General features: G+C 57.9%; 2 protein-coding genes across 3 annotated transcripts; both read left to right on the plus strand.

Moving 5' to 3' along the window:
• The first annotated feature begins 2,062 nt into the window (after positions 1-2,062).
• On the plus strand, positions 2,063-8,749 carry E2F4 (E2F transcription factor 4). Of its 2 annotated transcripts, none has more exons than XM_032157611.2 (10): positions 2,063-2,222; positions 2,622-2,731; positions 2,870-3,031; positions 3,333-3,376; positions 4,243-4,304; positions 4,534-4,828; positions 5,702-5,848; positions 7,443-7,490; positions 7,711-7,755; positions 7,852-8,749. In XM_032157611.2, exons 1-10 carry the CDS (start codon positions 2,088-2,090, stop codon positions 7,965-7,967), a joined length of 1,164 nt encoding a protein of 387 aa, XP_032013502.1. In that variant the 5' UTR covers positions 2,063-2,087; the 3' UTR covers positions 7,968-8,749. The 2 variants fall into 2 exon arrangements, with proteins under 2 accessions (XP_032013502.1, XP_032013501.1); XM_032157610.2 differs by having other exon boundaries at positions 5,633-5,848; positions 7,852-8,744.
• A 202-nt stretch (positions 8,750-8,951) lies between these two features.
• ELMO3 (engulfment and cell motility 3) lies at positions 8,952-15,018 on the plus strand. Its single transcript, XM_032157601.2, has 20 exons — positions 8,952-9,237; positions 9,386-9,426; positions 9,517-9,589; positions 9,784-9,834; positions 10,025-10,194; positions 10,284-10,383; positions 10,490-10,641; positions 10,723-10,801; positions 11,231-11,281; positions 11,366-11,488; positions 11,588-11,719; positions 11,823-11,924; positions 12,021-12,129; positions 12,242-12,378; positions 12,472-12,635; positions 12,737-12,849; positions 12,964-13,068; positions 13,162-13,244; positions 13,332-13,418; positions 13,505-15,018. The coding sequence occupies exons 1-20, from the start codon at positions 9,001-9,003 to the stop codon at positions 13,715-13,717; spliced, it is 2,322 nt and encodes a 773-aa protein (XP_032013492.1). The 5' UTR covers positions 8,952-9,000; the 3' UTR covers positions 13,718-15,018.
• The last annotated feature ends 1,432 nt before the right edge of the window (positions 15,019-16,450 follow it).

Below are 16,450 nucleotides of genomic sequence, written 5' to 3' on the forward strand. Positions count from 1 at the left end.
CACTCCCCAGCCCAGAAGCCCCTTCGTCCCACCAAGGCTCCTCCCTCCCCAAGGCCATCGACAGAAAGGAAGGAAGCTGAGTTGCTGGCATTTTATTCCCAACAGGAAAGAGTGTCTGCACGGAGGGTGGGGACGGCTGGGCGACACTTCCCTGAGGGGCGGGAGGGGGTGGTGGGGTGTATGTGTACTCAACCAGTCTTGACCAGCCTACCCAGAACCTCTTAGTGCTCAGGAGAGGAGACAGGGATTTGCTAGACTTGGCCTCAACCTGGGGTGGTGGGCAGAGTGTGCAGATATGGATGAAGACAACATCAACAGCACAGGATGAAAACTGTATTGGCCGGCCTCTGAGGAGGATGTGTACCTCTGCAGAGGAGTGAGAGGTGGCAGGCTGTTGTGAAGAGGGGTGTGGTGGGGGGGTGGCAGGAGAGGGTCATGAAAGCTGTGTTTATCTTTTTTTAGACAGGGTCTCGATCTGTCACCAAGGCTGGAGTACAGTGGCACCATCATAGCTCACTGCAGCCTTCTGGGCTCAGGCGATCTGCCTGCCTCAGCCTCCCAAAGTGTTGGGATTACAAGCGTGAGTCACCGCAAATGGGCAGCTGTGTTTATCTTGAGAGTTATAGGGAGCCAGGGAAGGGACTATAAGGTGATAATAATTTAGTGGATGTTCAGTCCACCACCCAAATCCACCCTTCAGGACAGAAGCGCTCATTCTCCAGCTGCCAGGAGTGTAGGCTACTGAGATCACACCTCTGAGTCTCTCAGGCAATATTGGGGTGCAAAAGCATGGTACCATCGTGTGAACATGAACCCTTCAGAAGTGCTACCCCAATTTCAGAGATCCTAGTGGGATAGGCTGAGGCCTATAATATAATTACATCTGCCCAGTTCTGCTTGTCTTACTCCCTTAAAGGTGTGGATCCTGATCAGGTGCAATGGCTCACACCTGTCATCCCAGCATTGTGGGAGGCTGAGGTGGGAGGATCGCTTGAGCCCACGAGTTTGAGACTAGCCTGGGCAATATAGTGAGACCCTCATCTCTAAAAAACTAAAAATAAATGAGCCGGGCATGGTGGTGCATGCCTGTGGTCCCAGCTACTTGGGAGGCTGAGGTGGGAGAATCGCTTGGGCCCAGGAAGCTGAGACGGCATTGATCTTGCCACTGCACTCCGGCCTGGGCAACAGAGTGAGACCCTGTCTCAAAAAAAAAGTGTGGATCCCCCACAAACTTGCTGCAAAACCCTGTCTCGAGTCCCATGTCCCAGAGAACCTGACCTAAAAGAAACAATAATAAATAGTAACAATGTTAAAAGTAACAAAATGACCCTATCAAACATTCCTACATGCCAGGAATGACTCTGAGTGCTTTACTGATATTTACACATAGGTACACGTTTGCATTGGCTGAAGTGTTCATAACCCCATAGTCTCTGAGCACTGTAGTGTGAGGACAAGATGAGCGAAAGATGAGGCTAGGACCATGGATGGAACGAGGTGGACAAGGTAGATATAGTTAGTGCTTGCTCTTTGGCAGGAAGTGAGGGATAGGAATAGATGGAGTGACCCCAAGACAGTAGGGCAGCCTTTAGGAACAGGTTTGATGTGGCAGTAAAATGAGTTTGAAATATATAAAAGAATAAATAAAGAGAAAAAAATTGAAAAGGAACGGGTTTGAGGGAACAGATTGGATTAGTCAGGTAGTGTGGTCTCCTCTCCCAAGATGGGGATTGGGCAGAGTTAGTGATGTTCGGGCAGATTGGCAACGAAAGTTCCGATGGCGTCCCTTTCTCTACTGCCAGGGCGGCCCACTAACGCCCTTCTCATTCCTCCCCAACTTCATCCCAACTCCCGGTCTACCCAGGTAGTTTTCGTCTTATTCGGAGGCTGGACATTTGCTACTGGTCCCTGAAGTTTTGCGGCTGCACCCACAGACAGCAACAGCGCCACGTTCCCTGGAAGACGCACGGGGCGGAAGCGGAAGCAGTAAGCTGGCTCCGGCTGCCGGGAGGCCAGGAACGGAAGCGGAAGTGGCGGCGGCGCCGGCCTGGCCTGGCCTGGCTGAGGGGAGGCGGCGGGCGGGCGTGATGGCGGAGGCCGGGCCACAGGCGCCGCCGCCCCCGGGCACTCCAAGCCGGCACGAAAAGAGCCTGGGACTACTCACCACCAAGTTCGTGTCGCTTCTGCAGGAGGCCAAGGACGGCGTGCTTGACCTCAAGCTGGTGCGGCCCGGGCTAAGGGGCGACAAGGGAGGGTGGTGGACCAGGCCTGGGCCAGTAGCGGGAACCCCGGGGGCGGCCCAGCTGGGTCCTCCGAGAGCCGGCCGCCATCGTGTGCTTTCTCACAGGAGAGAAGCCGGGGGATGTTTCATTCATTCGGCCGAGGCCATTGAGCTACAGCTATGGGCCAGGCTCGGGGCTGCAGGTGTTCGTCCTCGTGGCCCTTCCTGGCTGGCGAGGAGAAGAGCTGCCTATGGGACAGAGCTGCGGTCCTGAGCTGCAGTAGCGCCTGGGAGGCACTACAGGGTTGGAATCCAGGTTACTCCCTTCCCAGACCACGTCTCAGGGTGGCTGGGGGTACGCCCGAGAGCGGGGCTGAGCATTCTCCACTCTCTCTGCCAGGCAGCTGACACCCTAGCTGTACGCCAGAAGCGGCGGATTTACGACATTACCAATGTTTTGGAAGGTATCGGGCTAATCGAGAAAAAGTCCAAGAACAGCATCCAGTGGAAGTGAGTGGGGATAGTGGGAGGGTAGTAGAGTGTCCCATCCAGAAGTGTCGGGCGTGGGGTGGAGGGTGCCGAAGAAGGCAGGGGCCATGGAACCCAGAGTTCTCAGCAGTCCCTCTCAGCCCCACTCCCTGGGCTCAGGGGTGTGGGGCCTGGCTGCAATACCCGGGAGATTGCCGACAAGCTGATTGAGCTCAAGGCAGAGATCGAGGAGCTGCAGCAGCGGGAGCAAGAACTAGACCAGCACAAGGTGTGGGTGCAGCAGAGCATCCGGAACGTCACAGAGGACGTGCAAAACAGCTGATATCCTCCTGGCGGTCCCTGCTGGGGGGAGTGGGCAAGGGGCCCTCTGGTTCAACTTGCCCTGGGCCCTGTTCCTCTTGGGAGCTTGTCTTGTAGCCCCTGGCCATGGCCCAGCCTCAGACTCCCTCCTCAGAGCCCCTCCCCTTCCACTCTTAGCCTGTGATCCCTCCCCCGGTGGACCTGAGTCCCTAGAACTTTCTCTGAGGGCCTGTGTGTCAGACCTTGGCTAAAGAATTGGGTCTTTTCTGTAGTCTGCCATCTGTCACCATAGGGCATCAGCCATTCTCCTTAACCCTCACACTTTGGCCTACGTCACTCATGAGGACATCTGCAGATGCTTTGCTGGTGAGCAGAGCCTGGGTAGGGGTGAGGGGTGGGCTGGGCTCAGCCAAAGCGCTGAGCACTGGGCTCAGTGTCTCAGGAGAGTTCTGTCTCTTAAGAGGGTTTCTGGGGCCTGTTCAGAGAGGAACCAGGCAGGGTAAGTCTTCTGTCTGAGTGTCACTGGGACCCTGTGGAGGTCTGCTATACCAAAAGGGTACAGGAATTCTGGAATGGGTCTCTGCGTCTGTTTCCATCTGTACTATTTCCTGAATTTGGCTTCTTGGGTATGATAGAGTCACAAGAGGGAGAGAGGATATGTGTGTATTTGCTTGTGTGCAGGCTCTTACATGCAGGGCATGGGGGTGCCCACTTCCAACTTGTTAGTTTAGTTGCATTGTGAATACAGGATATGTTCCTTTTTTTTTTTTTTTAAAGAGACGGGGTCTTGCTATGTTGCCCAGGCTGGTCTTGAACTCCTGAGCTCAAGCTGTCTTCCCGCCTCAACCCCCTAAAGTGCTGGGATTATAGGTGTGAGCCACTGTGCCCCGCCGATGTGTTTCTTCTCCATCTTGTATCCCCCCGACTGGTCATGGGAAAGGGATGTTGGCCTTGGCTAGAACACCTTCACCTAGGGATCAGCCATCGGTAGAGGAATGAGGCCAGTGATCTTTCACTCCACATACTTGAACCCAGATTTCCTGGTTACTGACCCTGGCCTCTCAGGAAGAGAAGAGGTTTAGCTCTGCCCGGCCACTGTGGGGGATGGGTGAGGCCCACTGTCTAGTTCCTCAGGGACCATGATCTCCTGCCTTGCTCCAAAAGGCAGGCACCTCTGTTCCCAGCTCAGATTGAGCCCATGGGCTCTGACCCATTCTCCCATGTCATTCTAGGAGATACCCTCTTGGCCATCCGGGCCCCATCAGGCACCAGCCTGGAGGTGCCCATCCCAGAGGTGGGTGCTTAGCCGAGGCAGGCGGGGTCAGCTGAGGGCGGGTGCTGGCTGTGGAGCCTGATAAGTCCTGGGTGGGGCAAGTAGGGGGAGGCCTGGAGTTTGGGGTTATAATCTAGGAGGATGGGCATCCTGGGTGGGAGAAGACACTGTGGTCCTGACCCAGAGTCGGGCAGGAGCCAAGCCTGCTTCCAATTCTACCCATCTCCCATCCCTTACCACCCATCTCTAGGGTCTCAATGGGCAGAAGAAGTACCAGATTCACCTGAAGAGTGTGAGTGGTCCCATTGAGGTTCTGCTGGTGAACAAGGAGGCATGGAGCTCACCCCCTGTGGCTGTGCCTGTGCCACCACCTGAAGATCTGCTCCAGAGCCCACCCGCTGTTTCTACACCTTCACCTCTGCCCAAGCCTGCCCTAGCCCAGTCCCAGGAAGCCCCACGTCCAAATAGTCCTCAGCTCACTCCCACTGCTGTCCCTGGCAGTGCAGAAGTCCAGGGAATGGCTGGCCCAGCAGCTGAGATCACAGGTGAGGCACCATGGGAGCTTGTGACAGAGGCCCAAGAGGCAGTATCTCTGTGTTGTGGAACACCACGCTCAGAGTTGGAAGAGACTCTTCAGGTTGGGGATTGTCCTTTTCCTGACCACCTAGCCTTCCCTTGCTATGGTAATGAATGAGCCTTTTTTGTTTTTGTTTTTGTTTTTTGAGACGGAGTCTCACTGTGTCCCCCAGGCTGGAGTGTACAATGGTGCAGTCTTGGCTCGCTGCAACCTCCACCTCCCAAGCTCAAGAAATTTTCCTGCCTTAGCCTCCCGAGTAACTGGGATTACAGGCGCCCACCATGCGCAGCTAATTCTTGTACTTCTAGTAGAGACAGGGTTTCACCATGTTGGCCAGGCTGGTTTCGAACTCCTGACCTCAAATGATCCGCCTTCCTCGGCCTCCCGTGGTGCTGGGATTACAGGCTTGAATCACTATGCCTGCCTGAATGGGCCCTTTTTAACAGGGAACCTCTGACTGTGGGAAGAGCCATTGCTGGTGGCAGTTTTCTCCCCCAGATCCACATCCACTGGTGTCTCAATTGCCCTGGTAGCCCGTCTTGAAGTATGGCCACAGCAGACATGTTGACCACGAGTCTCCTGTAGGTCTTGTGTCCCTGTCTACTGTAGTGACTAATTTCAGGTTACTACCTCTGGGATGACTGGCAGTGCCTAATTCTCCTTGGGTCTGGGAACCAGGCTTGTGGTCCTCCTGTGTCTGGGTTCCAGCACAGCCAGTTTCAACGACCTCTTCCTGACCTTGTGTGACTGGGTTCGGGGGCTATCATTGTAGTGAGTGGCGGCCCTGGAACTGATAGCAAGGACAGTGGTGAGCTCAGTTCACTCCCACTGGGCCCAACAGCACTGGACACCCGGCCACTGCAGTCTTCTGCCCTGCTGGACAGCAGCAGCAGCAGCAGCAGCAGCAGCAGCAGCAGCAACAGCAGCAGTTCATCCGGACCCAACCCTTCTACCTCCTTTGAGCCCATCAAGGCAGACCCCACAGGTGGTGAGTACCTGCCCCCTAGGGGCAGAGAGAGAGAGTCTAGCCTCAGTCCAGTCCTAGGTCAGAAACAGAATTGGGGATGGAACCCAGCTGTCCTGTCAACCCTGCTGGACACAAGAGCTCTCTGCCAGCACCTCTGGGTCAGTGCTGGTGCCCCCTCTAGCACCCCATTCTAGGTTAACACAGAACTCCCTGCCCTCTCTCAAGCCCTTTCCTGCCACCCCTTGGAGCACCGCCTCACTAATTGACACTTCTCTGTATCAGTCTCTCTCATCTTCTCTGTCTCCTTTCTGTCTGGACTCCCTGAAAAAGTAATCTCCATTAGTCTCCTAGTCACCTTTCAGGTTGCAGCAGTCACCCCCCAGCCCCAGTGTTATAGCAGTGTTACTCTTGAGAAGCTGCCGAAGGCCTGCCAAGCCCAGCAGTCTCCAGCGTGTTTTGCTGGTGCTCTCTTGGTCCATGTCAATATTCTTTCCTCCTTTGGCATCATGATGCCAGCTCTTGGCTCTCCTATCTCACTGGCTTCTTGAATTCTTCCCTGGCGTGTCCTTAAACATTGCTGTTTTTGAGAGCTGTGTCCCATTCCACTCCTGGAGAGGGCTGCAGCTGTGGGTGAACGAATCCCCAGCCTCCGCCTGGCCTAGATCTTTTCCCGATCTGCACACTTCGGTGTGTCCACCTGCCGTCCTGTGTACATCCAATGGACACTTTATTCCTGCGTGCCCTCGACTGAACTTAGTTTCCTCCCGAAGCTTGCTTTCCACCTCTGCGCACCCAGCTGTCAGCCCTAGTTATCCAGGCCTGACCCTTGGCTCTCTCTCTAGTTCCAGTTCCTTATCCCTCCTCCTTCTGCTGCCCACCCCATGCCAGCTAAGCAAGGTCTATCTCAGATGTCCCCTCCTATCCTCTGGTATCCTCAGCACTCAGGATGACCCCTGGCCACCTCTGTCCTGGATTCTTCAGCATCTTTCTCTTTACCCTGACTGACAGACTAATCTTTCTGAAATGCAGGCCTGACAGAAAAATGTGGCATTTCTCTGTTTGCAAAAGTACCTTTAATGGCTCCCTGAGGGCCACCAGATAAGATCTGAACTCCTGAGCCTGGCATGTGAAGTGAAATCCCTCATAGTCCTCTCTGGTTGCATTTTCTTCTGCTTCCCCTGTGTCCTCCTGGCCAGAGGTTTGTAGTGGAGTCATCACCCTCTAGCGCCACCACCTCTTCCTGGTGACCTGACCCAGGGTCTGGTCTCTGAGTCTTGCACAGAGCAGGTGCTCAGCAAGGGTGGGACTGATGGGGTACGTTCTATCAGACAGGGGGTGCATGCTGAGCCCAGAAAGAGGCTTCTGTGGCCTTTCCAAGTTAGAAAAGCTGTACCAATCACTGCAGTGGGCCTTTGGTATCCTGGGTTCAGCACTGAGGAATTCAGGTTTAGCAAGTGAGGCCAACAGACAGTGCCAGCTTGGCCTAGGCAGGGCCTACATCTCCTTAGCTGTGTGGAACCTCAGGGTGGGTGGTATAGGATCCGAGGAAGCCAGGGGGCTGTAGCGGGGCCAGGCTGGACCTCTGTGCCCTGAGCATGGCTTTCTTGTTTTTCAGTTTTGGAACTCCCCAAAGAGCTGTCAGAAATCTTTGATCCCACACGAGGTAGGCTGCTGCATTCCTCCCTGGGGCTAGGGGTAAGGGACACAGCTCATTGGGTCCTATGGCTGTTTTCTTGCCCTTCTGAGGACCTTGTGGTGGCGCTTATGGTAACTGGGGCAAAGGGTGAAGTTCCTGATGGGCAGGTGGGGTTCCCTTTCCCGGGCTTTGGTGGGTGGAGAGGTGGGAGCTGGAATGTTAGTAACTGAGCTCCCTCCATTCCCAGAGTGCATGAGCTCGGAGCTGCTGGAGGAGTTGATGTCCTCAGAAGGTGGGTGGCCCTGGAAGGTGGGAGTGGGTGTGGGCAAGGGTTGGGCTGCTGCTAGGGGAGCCCTGGCCCAGGGCCTGAGACTAGTGCTCTCTGCAGTGTTTGCCCCGCTGCTCCGTCTTTCTCCACCCCCCGGCGACCATGATTATATCTACAACCTGGACGAGAGTGAAGGTGTCTGTGACCTCTTTGATGTGCCTGTTCTCAACCTCTGACTGACAGGGAGATGCCCTGTGTGGCTGGGACCCAGACTGTCTGACCTGGGGGTTGCTTGGGGACCTCCCCCACCCGACCCTACACAGCTTGAGAGCCACAGACACCTGGCTTCTCCGGCCTTCCCTCACTGCACAGTTCTGGCCACAGCTCCCGCTCCTGTGCTGGCACTTCTGTGTTCGCAGAGCAGGGGAACGGGACTCAGCCCCCATCACCGTCGAGCCAAAGTGTTTGCTTCTCCCTTTCTGCGGCCTTCGCCAGCCCAGGCTCGGCTGCCACCCAGTGGCACAGAACCGAGGAGCTGCCATTGCCCCCCATAGGGCAGCTTGTCCAGCCTCAGTGTCTTGCTCCTGCCAGCTCCTTCCCCTAGGAGGGAAGGGTGGGGTGGAACTGGGCACGTGCCAGCACCACCCCTAGCTTCCTTTGCTGTCCCCCACCCCCTGACCCTCCAGCTCCTCCTGGCCCTCTCACGTGCCCACTTCTGCTGGGCCTTTAGCCCTAGAACCTGCAGGTGGTGGAGGCGGCTACCAAGAAGGAACAGAGGTCTCTGGGGAGGAGTCTGGGTGGTCCAGCCCTGAGGATTGGCCCCACCTCCTGCTGCCCCAGAACCCTCTCTTCATTTCCGCTTTTTCATTTACCCTCATTTAGAGCCATTTGCAGAGATTTAGAAAGATTTACAGTAACGAATGGATTCCTATATAAAGATTATTTTTATACTTTTTGCAGCAGAAGGAAATTGTAATATTTGTACAGTGTTCAAGTGAATAAAAACCATGCCTAAGGCTAGCTCTGATGTGGTTCTTTCGGGACCTTCCTTGGGACTGTGCTGGATTGACAGTGTGATTGGGTGGGTCACCTTACTGGAACTGGGGGTGGGGCGGCCTCCGGCAGCCTGCCCTCCCCGCCCCCACCTGCTGCACCTTGGTGTGAGGCGGGGCCAACTCGGCGGGGCGGGGCAGGCGGAGCCGTCCTACCTTCCTACACCCAGACTCCAACCCGGAACTAACCTCGGCTCCCTTGGGAAGGCCGCGTTGCATGGCCAGGAGCCGCAGTCTGGGCCGCGAGTGCGGGACACCGAGGTCAGGTCTCAGAAAGGGAAGACCTCTTCGTCCCCAGGGGCCCCAGGCCAGGTGTGCCCTTGGCCGTAGGTGCATCGTCTCCGGAAAGTGCAGGCGCCCACGTCCCGGCTGGACCATGGCGCCTCCGCGGAACGTGGTGAAGATTGCCATCCAGATGCGTGACGCCATCCCGCAGCTCATCCAGCTGGACCAGGTCACCCGGCTGGTCCCGCCTCCATCTGCCCCGCCGCCCCACCTCCCGGTAGCCCCCTGGCCCTCGGGGCAGCCCGCCCCACCCCTCCCCCCAGGCTCCTCCCCATCCCTCCCTGCCCAGGCCGCGAGAATGACCACTCCACTTGCAGGCGAAGCCCCTGGCCGCTGTGCTGAAGGAGGTGTGCGACGCGTGAGTGCTGCCGGGCCAGGGCCTGCGGAGGGCGGGAGGGCAGGAGGGGCGGCGCCCCCTGCCGGCCTCGCTGAGCCTCGTGCCCCGCAGGTGGAGCCTGACGCACTCTGAGCGCTACGCTCTGCAGTTTGCGGATGGGCACAGGAGATACATCACCGAGAATGTGAGTCCCCTCGCCCCAGCTCCACGCTCCGCCTTCCGACCCCTCCAACCCACCTGGCCCCGATAACTGTGGCTCTTCATCCCACTACCGGAGCGCGATCTTTTACTGACCCCCAGCCGCTCTCACTGACACCCCAGTTGATCAGTCCTCGGAGCCCTCCCTGACCTCGCTGCCTTTTCTGCTGTCTTCTCCAGAACCGCGCGGAGATCAAGAATGGCAGCATCCTGTGCCTCAGCACGGCCCCAGTAATGCCCCTCCCGTCCCGCCTTCCCCATCCCTGCCCCTTTTCCCCAGGTCCGGAGGCCCCCTGCCCCGGAGGCCCCCGCCCCAGCCGTGCCTTGCGCCACCTAGTTGACGCCCGGGGCCGCACACTTCCAGGTCCCACCCTTACCATGCCCAGCCTCTTCACCTCTGCTCCTGCTCCGCTCCTGCCAGGACCTTGAGGCTGAGCAGCTCTTGGGTGGGCTGCAGAGTGACAGTCGTGAAGGGCGCCGGGACGCCCTGAGGCGCCTCGTTCCGCTGGCCTCGGACATGACCTTTGCCAGGGAGGTCATCAGCCGTAATGGGCTCCAGAGACTAGGCACCATCATTGAGGATGGGGACGAGTGAGCACAGGGATGTGTGGGCTGGGGGAGATGGTGGGGCTTTCTGGTCCTGGTCTGGTCCTGCTCAGCCCCAGATGTGCCCCCTCCAGCCTAGGAGAGGTGCTGGCCCTCAGCCTGAGGGCCTTCTCGGAGCTCATGGAGCACGGCGTGGTGTCCTGGGAGACACTGAACATCCCCTTTGTGAGGAAGGTGGGTGAGCTTTCCTAGGGCAGCGGGTGGGGGCAGTGGAGCAGTGGGGCAGTGGTAGACCCGGCCTTCCATGAGGGTGAGGTGGTGACACCCCCACCCCTTACAGGTGGTGTGCTACGTGAACATGAACCTCATGGAAGCCTCCGTGCCACCCCTGGCCCTTGGGCTGCTGGAGAGTGTGACCTTGAGCAGCCCAGCCCTGGGCCAGCTGGTCAAGAGCGAGGTGCCCCTGGATAGGCTGCTGGTGCACCTACAGGTGTAAGCCTCTGGGGCTGGGGTCCAGATGTGGGGAGCAGGGCTGGAGCCTGAATGTTCCACTGAGCCCTCTTCTTGCCATAGGATGAACCAGCAGCTGCAAACCAAGGCCATGGCCCTGCTGACAGCCTTGCTGCAGGGGGCCAGCCCTATGGAACGCAAGGTGAGTGTCGATCGGTGGCTAGATGGAGGCAGCACCTGGTGGGTGCTGCCCCACCCTGAAGCGAAATCCTCTAGGCCTCCTTTCTTTTTTCTTTTTTTTTTTTTTTTTTGAGATGGAGTCTTGCTCTGTCGCCCAGGCTGGAGTGCAGTGAAGCGATCTTGGCTCACTGCAAGCTCTGCCTCCCAGGTTCACACCATTCTCCTGCCTCAGCCTCCTGAGTAGCTGGGACTACAGGCACGTACCACCATACCCAGCTGATTTTTTTTTTTTTTCTTTTTCTTTTAGTAGAGACAGGGTTTCACTGTGTTAGCCAGGATGGTCTCCATCTCCTGACCTCATGATCCGCCCGCCTCGGCCTCCCAAAGTGCTGGGATTACAGGCGTGAGCCACTGCGCCCGGCCTAAGCCCCCTTTCTTTCTATCCCCTCAGCACATGCTTGACTATCTTTGGCAGAGGAACCTTCGCCAGTTCATCTATAAGGTAGGAAGTGGTGGGCCAGGGGGACCTCTCCGGCCGTCCCTCCCCGTGAGCCCTCGCTCACACCAGGGACTGGCTGTCCTGCAGAACATCATCCACAGTGCAGCACCAATGGGCGACGAGATGGCTCACCACCTGTACGTACTGCAGGCCCTCACGCTGGGGCTGCTGGAGCCGCGCATGCGGACGCCCCTGGACCCCTACAGCCAGGTGTGTGTCTTTGGTGAGGACAAGGCAGGGGGTGGCTTGGAGCTTGGCCTTGAATCTATAATCTTGATCCCCTCCCCTGCCACCCAACACTGACCCCAGGAGCAGCGGGAGCAGCTGCAGGTCCTGCGCCAGGCCGCCTTCGAGGTGGAGGGGGAGTCCTCGGGTGCCGGGCTGAGTGCTGACCGTCGCCGTTCCCTCTGTGCCCGAGAGTTCCGCAAACTGGGCTTCTCTGTGAGTATTCCCCCTACCCAACTCCCCACCCCTGCCTCAGCCCAGGGCTGTTGTTCCAGGGGCCCGTGGCCCTTCTTGAACTGCCTGTGCCCACTTCCCCCAGAACAGCAACCCAGCACAGGACCTGGAGCGCGTGCCCCCCGGTCTGCTGGCCCTGGACAACATGTTGTACTTCTCCAGAAACGCGCCCAGCGCGTATAGCCGGGTCGGTGACAGGGTAGGGTGGGGGGTGGCAGCATCCCCCAGGCAGGGTCCCCATGGGCTTAGCTGTGACTCCTTGCCCCATTCTCTGCCCCCCCAGTTTGTGTTGGAGAACAGCAGCCGCGAGGACAAGCACGAGTGCCCCTTTGCCCGGGGCAGCATCCAGCTAACGGTGCTGCTGTGTGAGCTGCTCCGCGTTGGGGAGCCCTGTGAGTGGCCTGGACTGGGCACAGCGTGGCCAAGAGCAGGGGACGGAAGGGCAGAGAGGGCCAGGGGCTGCATGCACTTTCTCCCTGAGCCCCTCCTGCCCCCCCACTCCAGGCTCTGAGACAGCCCAGGACTTCTCGCCCATGTTCTTTGGCCAAGACCAGAGCTTCCACGAGCTCTTCTGTGTGGGCATCCAGCTGTTGAATAAGACCTGGAAGGAGATGCGGGCTACACAGGAGGACTTCGACAAGGTGGGTGGGGTGGGAGCTGGGAGGCCTGAGCCAGGGCAGGGGGCTGATCTGGGTACAGAGCTTAGGCCCTGAGCTGAGCTTGGGCGGCCCCAGGTCATGCAGGTGGTGCGGGAGCAGCTGGCCCGCACTCTGGCCCTGAAGCCCACCTCCCTGGAGCTCTTCCGAACAAAGGTGAATGCACTCACTTATGGGGAGGTGCTGCGGCTGCGGCAGACTGAACGGCTGCACCAGGAGGGCACACTGGCTCCCCCTATACTGTGAGTTTTGGGGGATGGATCCTCAGTCCTAGCCCCACCTTCCCTGGTGCCCCCTGGGCTACTCCCCAGGTCAGATGTGCTCAGTGACACCCCTCTATCAGGGAGCTGCGGGAGAAGCTGAAGCCAGAGCTCATGGGCCTGATCCGCCAGCAGCGCTTGCTCCGCCTCTGTGAGGGGACGCTCTTCCGCAAGATCAGCAGCCGGCGGCGCCAGGGTCTCTGAGTGGGCATGGGCAGGGGGCAGAGGGCAGGCAGAGGGCAGGCAGAGGGCGGCTGACTTGGCGTCAGGACCTCTCAGCACTCCGGCCCTCTTCCCTTTCTCCACACAGATAAGCTGTGGTTCTGCTGCCTGTCCCCCAACCACAAGCTGCTGCAGTACGGAGACATGGAGGAGGGCGCCAGCCCGCCTACCCTGGAGAGTCTGCCCGAGCAACGTAAGGCGGGCAGGGGCGGGGGCCAGACCCCAGACCGCCCTGGGCCCCGGTGCTGCCAGGGCTGCAGTGCTCAGCCCAGCCTTCTTCCTGCAGTCCCTGTGGCCGACATGAGGGCACTCCTGACAGGCAAGGACTGCCCCCATGTCCGGGAGAAGGGCTCCGGGAAGCAGAACAAGGTGGGTACAGTGGGCCAGGGGCTCCTTCCCGCCCGCCCCTGCCTGCCTTGTCCCCTGCTCAGTGTCTCCGCTCCCTTGCTTCCCCAGGACCTCTATGAGTTGGCCTTTTCCATCAGCTATGACCGTGGGGAGGAGGAGGCATACCTCAACTTCATTGCCCCCTCCAAGCGGGAGGTGAGTGTCCGCCAGGCTGAGGTCAGCAGGTGGGCAGGGCAGGGCAGGCAGATAGGCAGACCCTCACGGCTCTGTGCCACCCCCAGTTCTACCTGTGGACAGACGGGCTCAGTGCCTTGCTGGGCAGTCCCATGGGCAGCGAGCAGACACGGCTGGACCTGGAGCAGCTGCTGACCATGGAGACCAAGCTGCGTCTGCTGGAGCTGGAGAATGTGCCCATCCCCGAGCGGCCACCCCCTGTGCCCCCACCCCCCACCAACTTCAACTTCTGCTATGACTGCAGCATCGCTGAACCTTGACAGTGTGGCTGGCCACGGGCCACAGCTGCGGCCACTGCAGCAGCCATGAAGGGCAGTGGGTAGAGGAGTGCAGACACCCTGACCAGCAGAGATTGCTGCAGAAATAAAGTCTGCTTGGCTCTTGGGATATGTTGACCCAGCTCTGAACCTTGCGGGCTGAGCCTGTGACAGTGACAGTCTTCCCCTTCTGCCTTCAAACTTAGCTGGTGGATAAGATAGGGCATCAGGCCAGGCCACAAATTTTGACAGCTACGGTTGAGGGGCTGGTGTTCTGAAGGGGGTGGGGAGAGGCTGGGACTGCTGCCTTTCTCCAAGATGAGTCCTCAGCCTCCCTCCATGCTGGGCCTGCGGGGAGGGTTGGCCTGTGGTCTGGGGGTACCTGCCAAGGGAGAGGCTGAGCTGCCGGCCTGCTGCAGGAGAACTGGCAGGGTAGGAGGCACTGCCCCAAATGGATGCCTTCCTGGACAGTGTTAACAGGGGTGTAGTCTGGGAGCCATCTCCAGAAGGCTTCTGACAGTCTGACCTCAGTCCTCAAGCTTGCATGGCCCTGCCTGCTGTCCTTTGTAGGACTTGGAGGCCTCTGGTGAGAGGCATGAAGAGAGAGAGGCAGAGAGGCAAGGTCAAGATCCCCATGCTGGTAGGAGGATGTGGGCTGATTCCAGCAAGAGCCACTTCTGTGCAGGAAGCCCCGGATTCTGATTAAAACCTAACTCAGGGCCGGGCTTGGCTGATGCCTGTAATCCCAGCACTGTGGGAGGCTGAGAGAGTCCGATCACCTGAGGTCAGGAGTTCAAGACCAGCCTGGGCAATATGGTGAAACCCCGTCTCTACTAAAAATATAAAAATTAGCTGAGTGTGGTGGCACACACCTGTAATCCCAGCTACTTGGGAGGCTGAGGCAGGAGAATCGCTTGAACCCGGGAGGCGGAGGTTGCACTGAGCTGAGATTGCACCACTGCACTCCAGCCTGAGCGACAGAATGAGACTCCATCTCAAAAAACAAATTAAAAACCTAACTCAGAACCATGGGTAGGGTGGAGGCCATAGACAGGCCAGAGCCCCTGGGGGCAGAAGCAGCGAGGAGTACTGGGCCCAGCTGGAGGTTTGGTCACAGGGGCAGAGGCTGTGATCACAGACCCCAAGCCCTTGAGGAAAGAAGAGCCTATCAGTCTGTGGAGCTCACAGGATAGGCTAAAGCCACCGCCCCTCAGACTTCTCCCTGCCATTCACCTCTTCTCTCCCCAGTGCCACCTCCAATATCTTTTTTTTCTTTTTCTTTTTCTTCTTTCTCTCTCTCTCTTTTTTTTTGAGAGAGAGTTTCACTCTTATTGCCCAGGCTGGAGTGCAATGGTGTGATCTTGGCTCACCGCAACCTCTGCCTCCCAGGTTCAAGCAATTCTCCTGCCTCAGCCTCCCAAGTAGCTGGGATTACAGGCATGCGCCACCACGCCTGGCTAAATTTTTTGTATTTAGTAGAGACAGGGTTTCACCATGTTAGTCAGGCTGGTCTCTAACTCCTGACCTCAAATGATCCACCCGCCTCGGCCTCCCAAACTGCTGGGATTATACGCATGAGCCACTGCACCTGGCTCCAATACTGTGTTTTGTTTTGTTTTTTGAGATGAAGTTTTGCTCTTGTTGCCCAGGCTGGAGTGCAATGGCACCATCTCGGCTCAGCATACCCTCTGCCTCCTGGGTTCAAGCGATTCTCCTACCTTAGCCTCCTGAGTAGCTGGGATTACAGGCATGTGCCACCACACCCGGCTAATTTTGTAATTTTTGTAGAGAAGGGGTTTCTCCATGTTGGTCAGGCTGGTCTCGAACTCCCAACCTCAGGTGATCTGCCCACCTCGGCCTCCCAAAATGCTGCGATTACAGGCGTGAGCCACCGTGCCTGGCCCCAGTACTGTTTTTAACTGTTAACCATCAACCTGGCTGACCTTGAGAACTGATGAAACAGCACTTCCTTTGGAGAGTGTGCTGGAGGGCACTTGCTTCCCCTCCCCCAGCTAAGCTGCAGATCCCTGGGCATCCAGGGCCCACCATGCCCATGCCTAAGGACTTCCCACCACAAATGGAGCAGTCAGCCATTGTGTTACAGGTGGAAATGGGGGGCAGGGACCCCTGATGCTGTGGGCCTCCCTGTAACTGTCAATTATTCCTTCTTAATGTCTCCAGTCCCTTGTGCATGCCACCATCACAGCAACAGCCTCCTGACTTCTGGCCTCCTGTCTTGCACTTCCAATCCTCTCAATACCAGCTACCCCAACTGCTTTCTCCAACATAAATCTGATCATACACACACACAAACATCCCATATATGTGATGTCACCCTATCCATGTCCATGGGTTAATGGCCACAGTTTCCATGGCTGAGCCTGAGTTGAGCCAGGTGAGTCTCAGACATACCGTGGTTTAGCCCTTCCACCTGAGCACCTGTGGCTTGCAGGGTTCTGGATGCTTGGTCTGAGCTGGCATCCTCCCTGCCTAGACTACCCCCTCAGTGCCAGCTCTGGCCTGCCTGTGTGCACCCCCACAGTGCCTTCTACCTGGATCACCTGCTTCCTTTCTTCTGGCCATTTTCACTGCCCTGATTCCTTCCTGGACCCTCCAAGCCCAATTTGTTGCTCCCTGGGCTCTGGTCCCAGGTGCTTGTCTCTCTTCACCCACACCCTGCACGCTGGACTGTCCCTGCTAGCTGGCTTCTCTGCCTCCCCAGCTGGCCCTGGGGCT

Source organism: Hylobates moloch, unplaced genomic scaffold (genome assembly GCF_009828535.3).
Source record: "Hylobates moloch isolate HMO894 unplaced genomic scaffold, HMol_V3 SCAFFOLD_6, whole genome shotgun sequence".
In the NCBI taxonomy this organism is placed as follows: Eukaryota; Metazoa; Chordata; class Mammalia; order Primates; family Hylobatidae; genus Hylobates; species Hylobates moloch.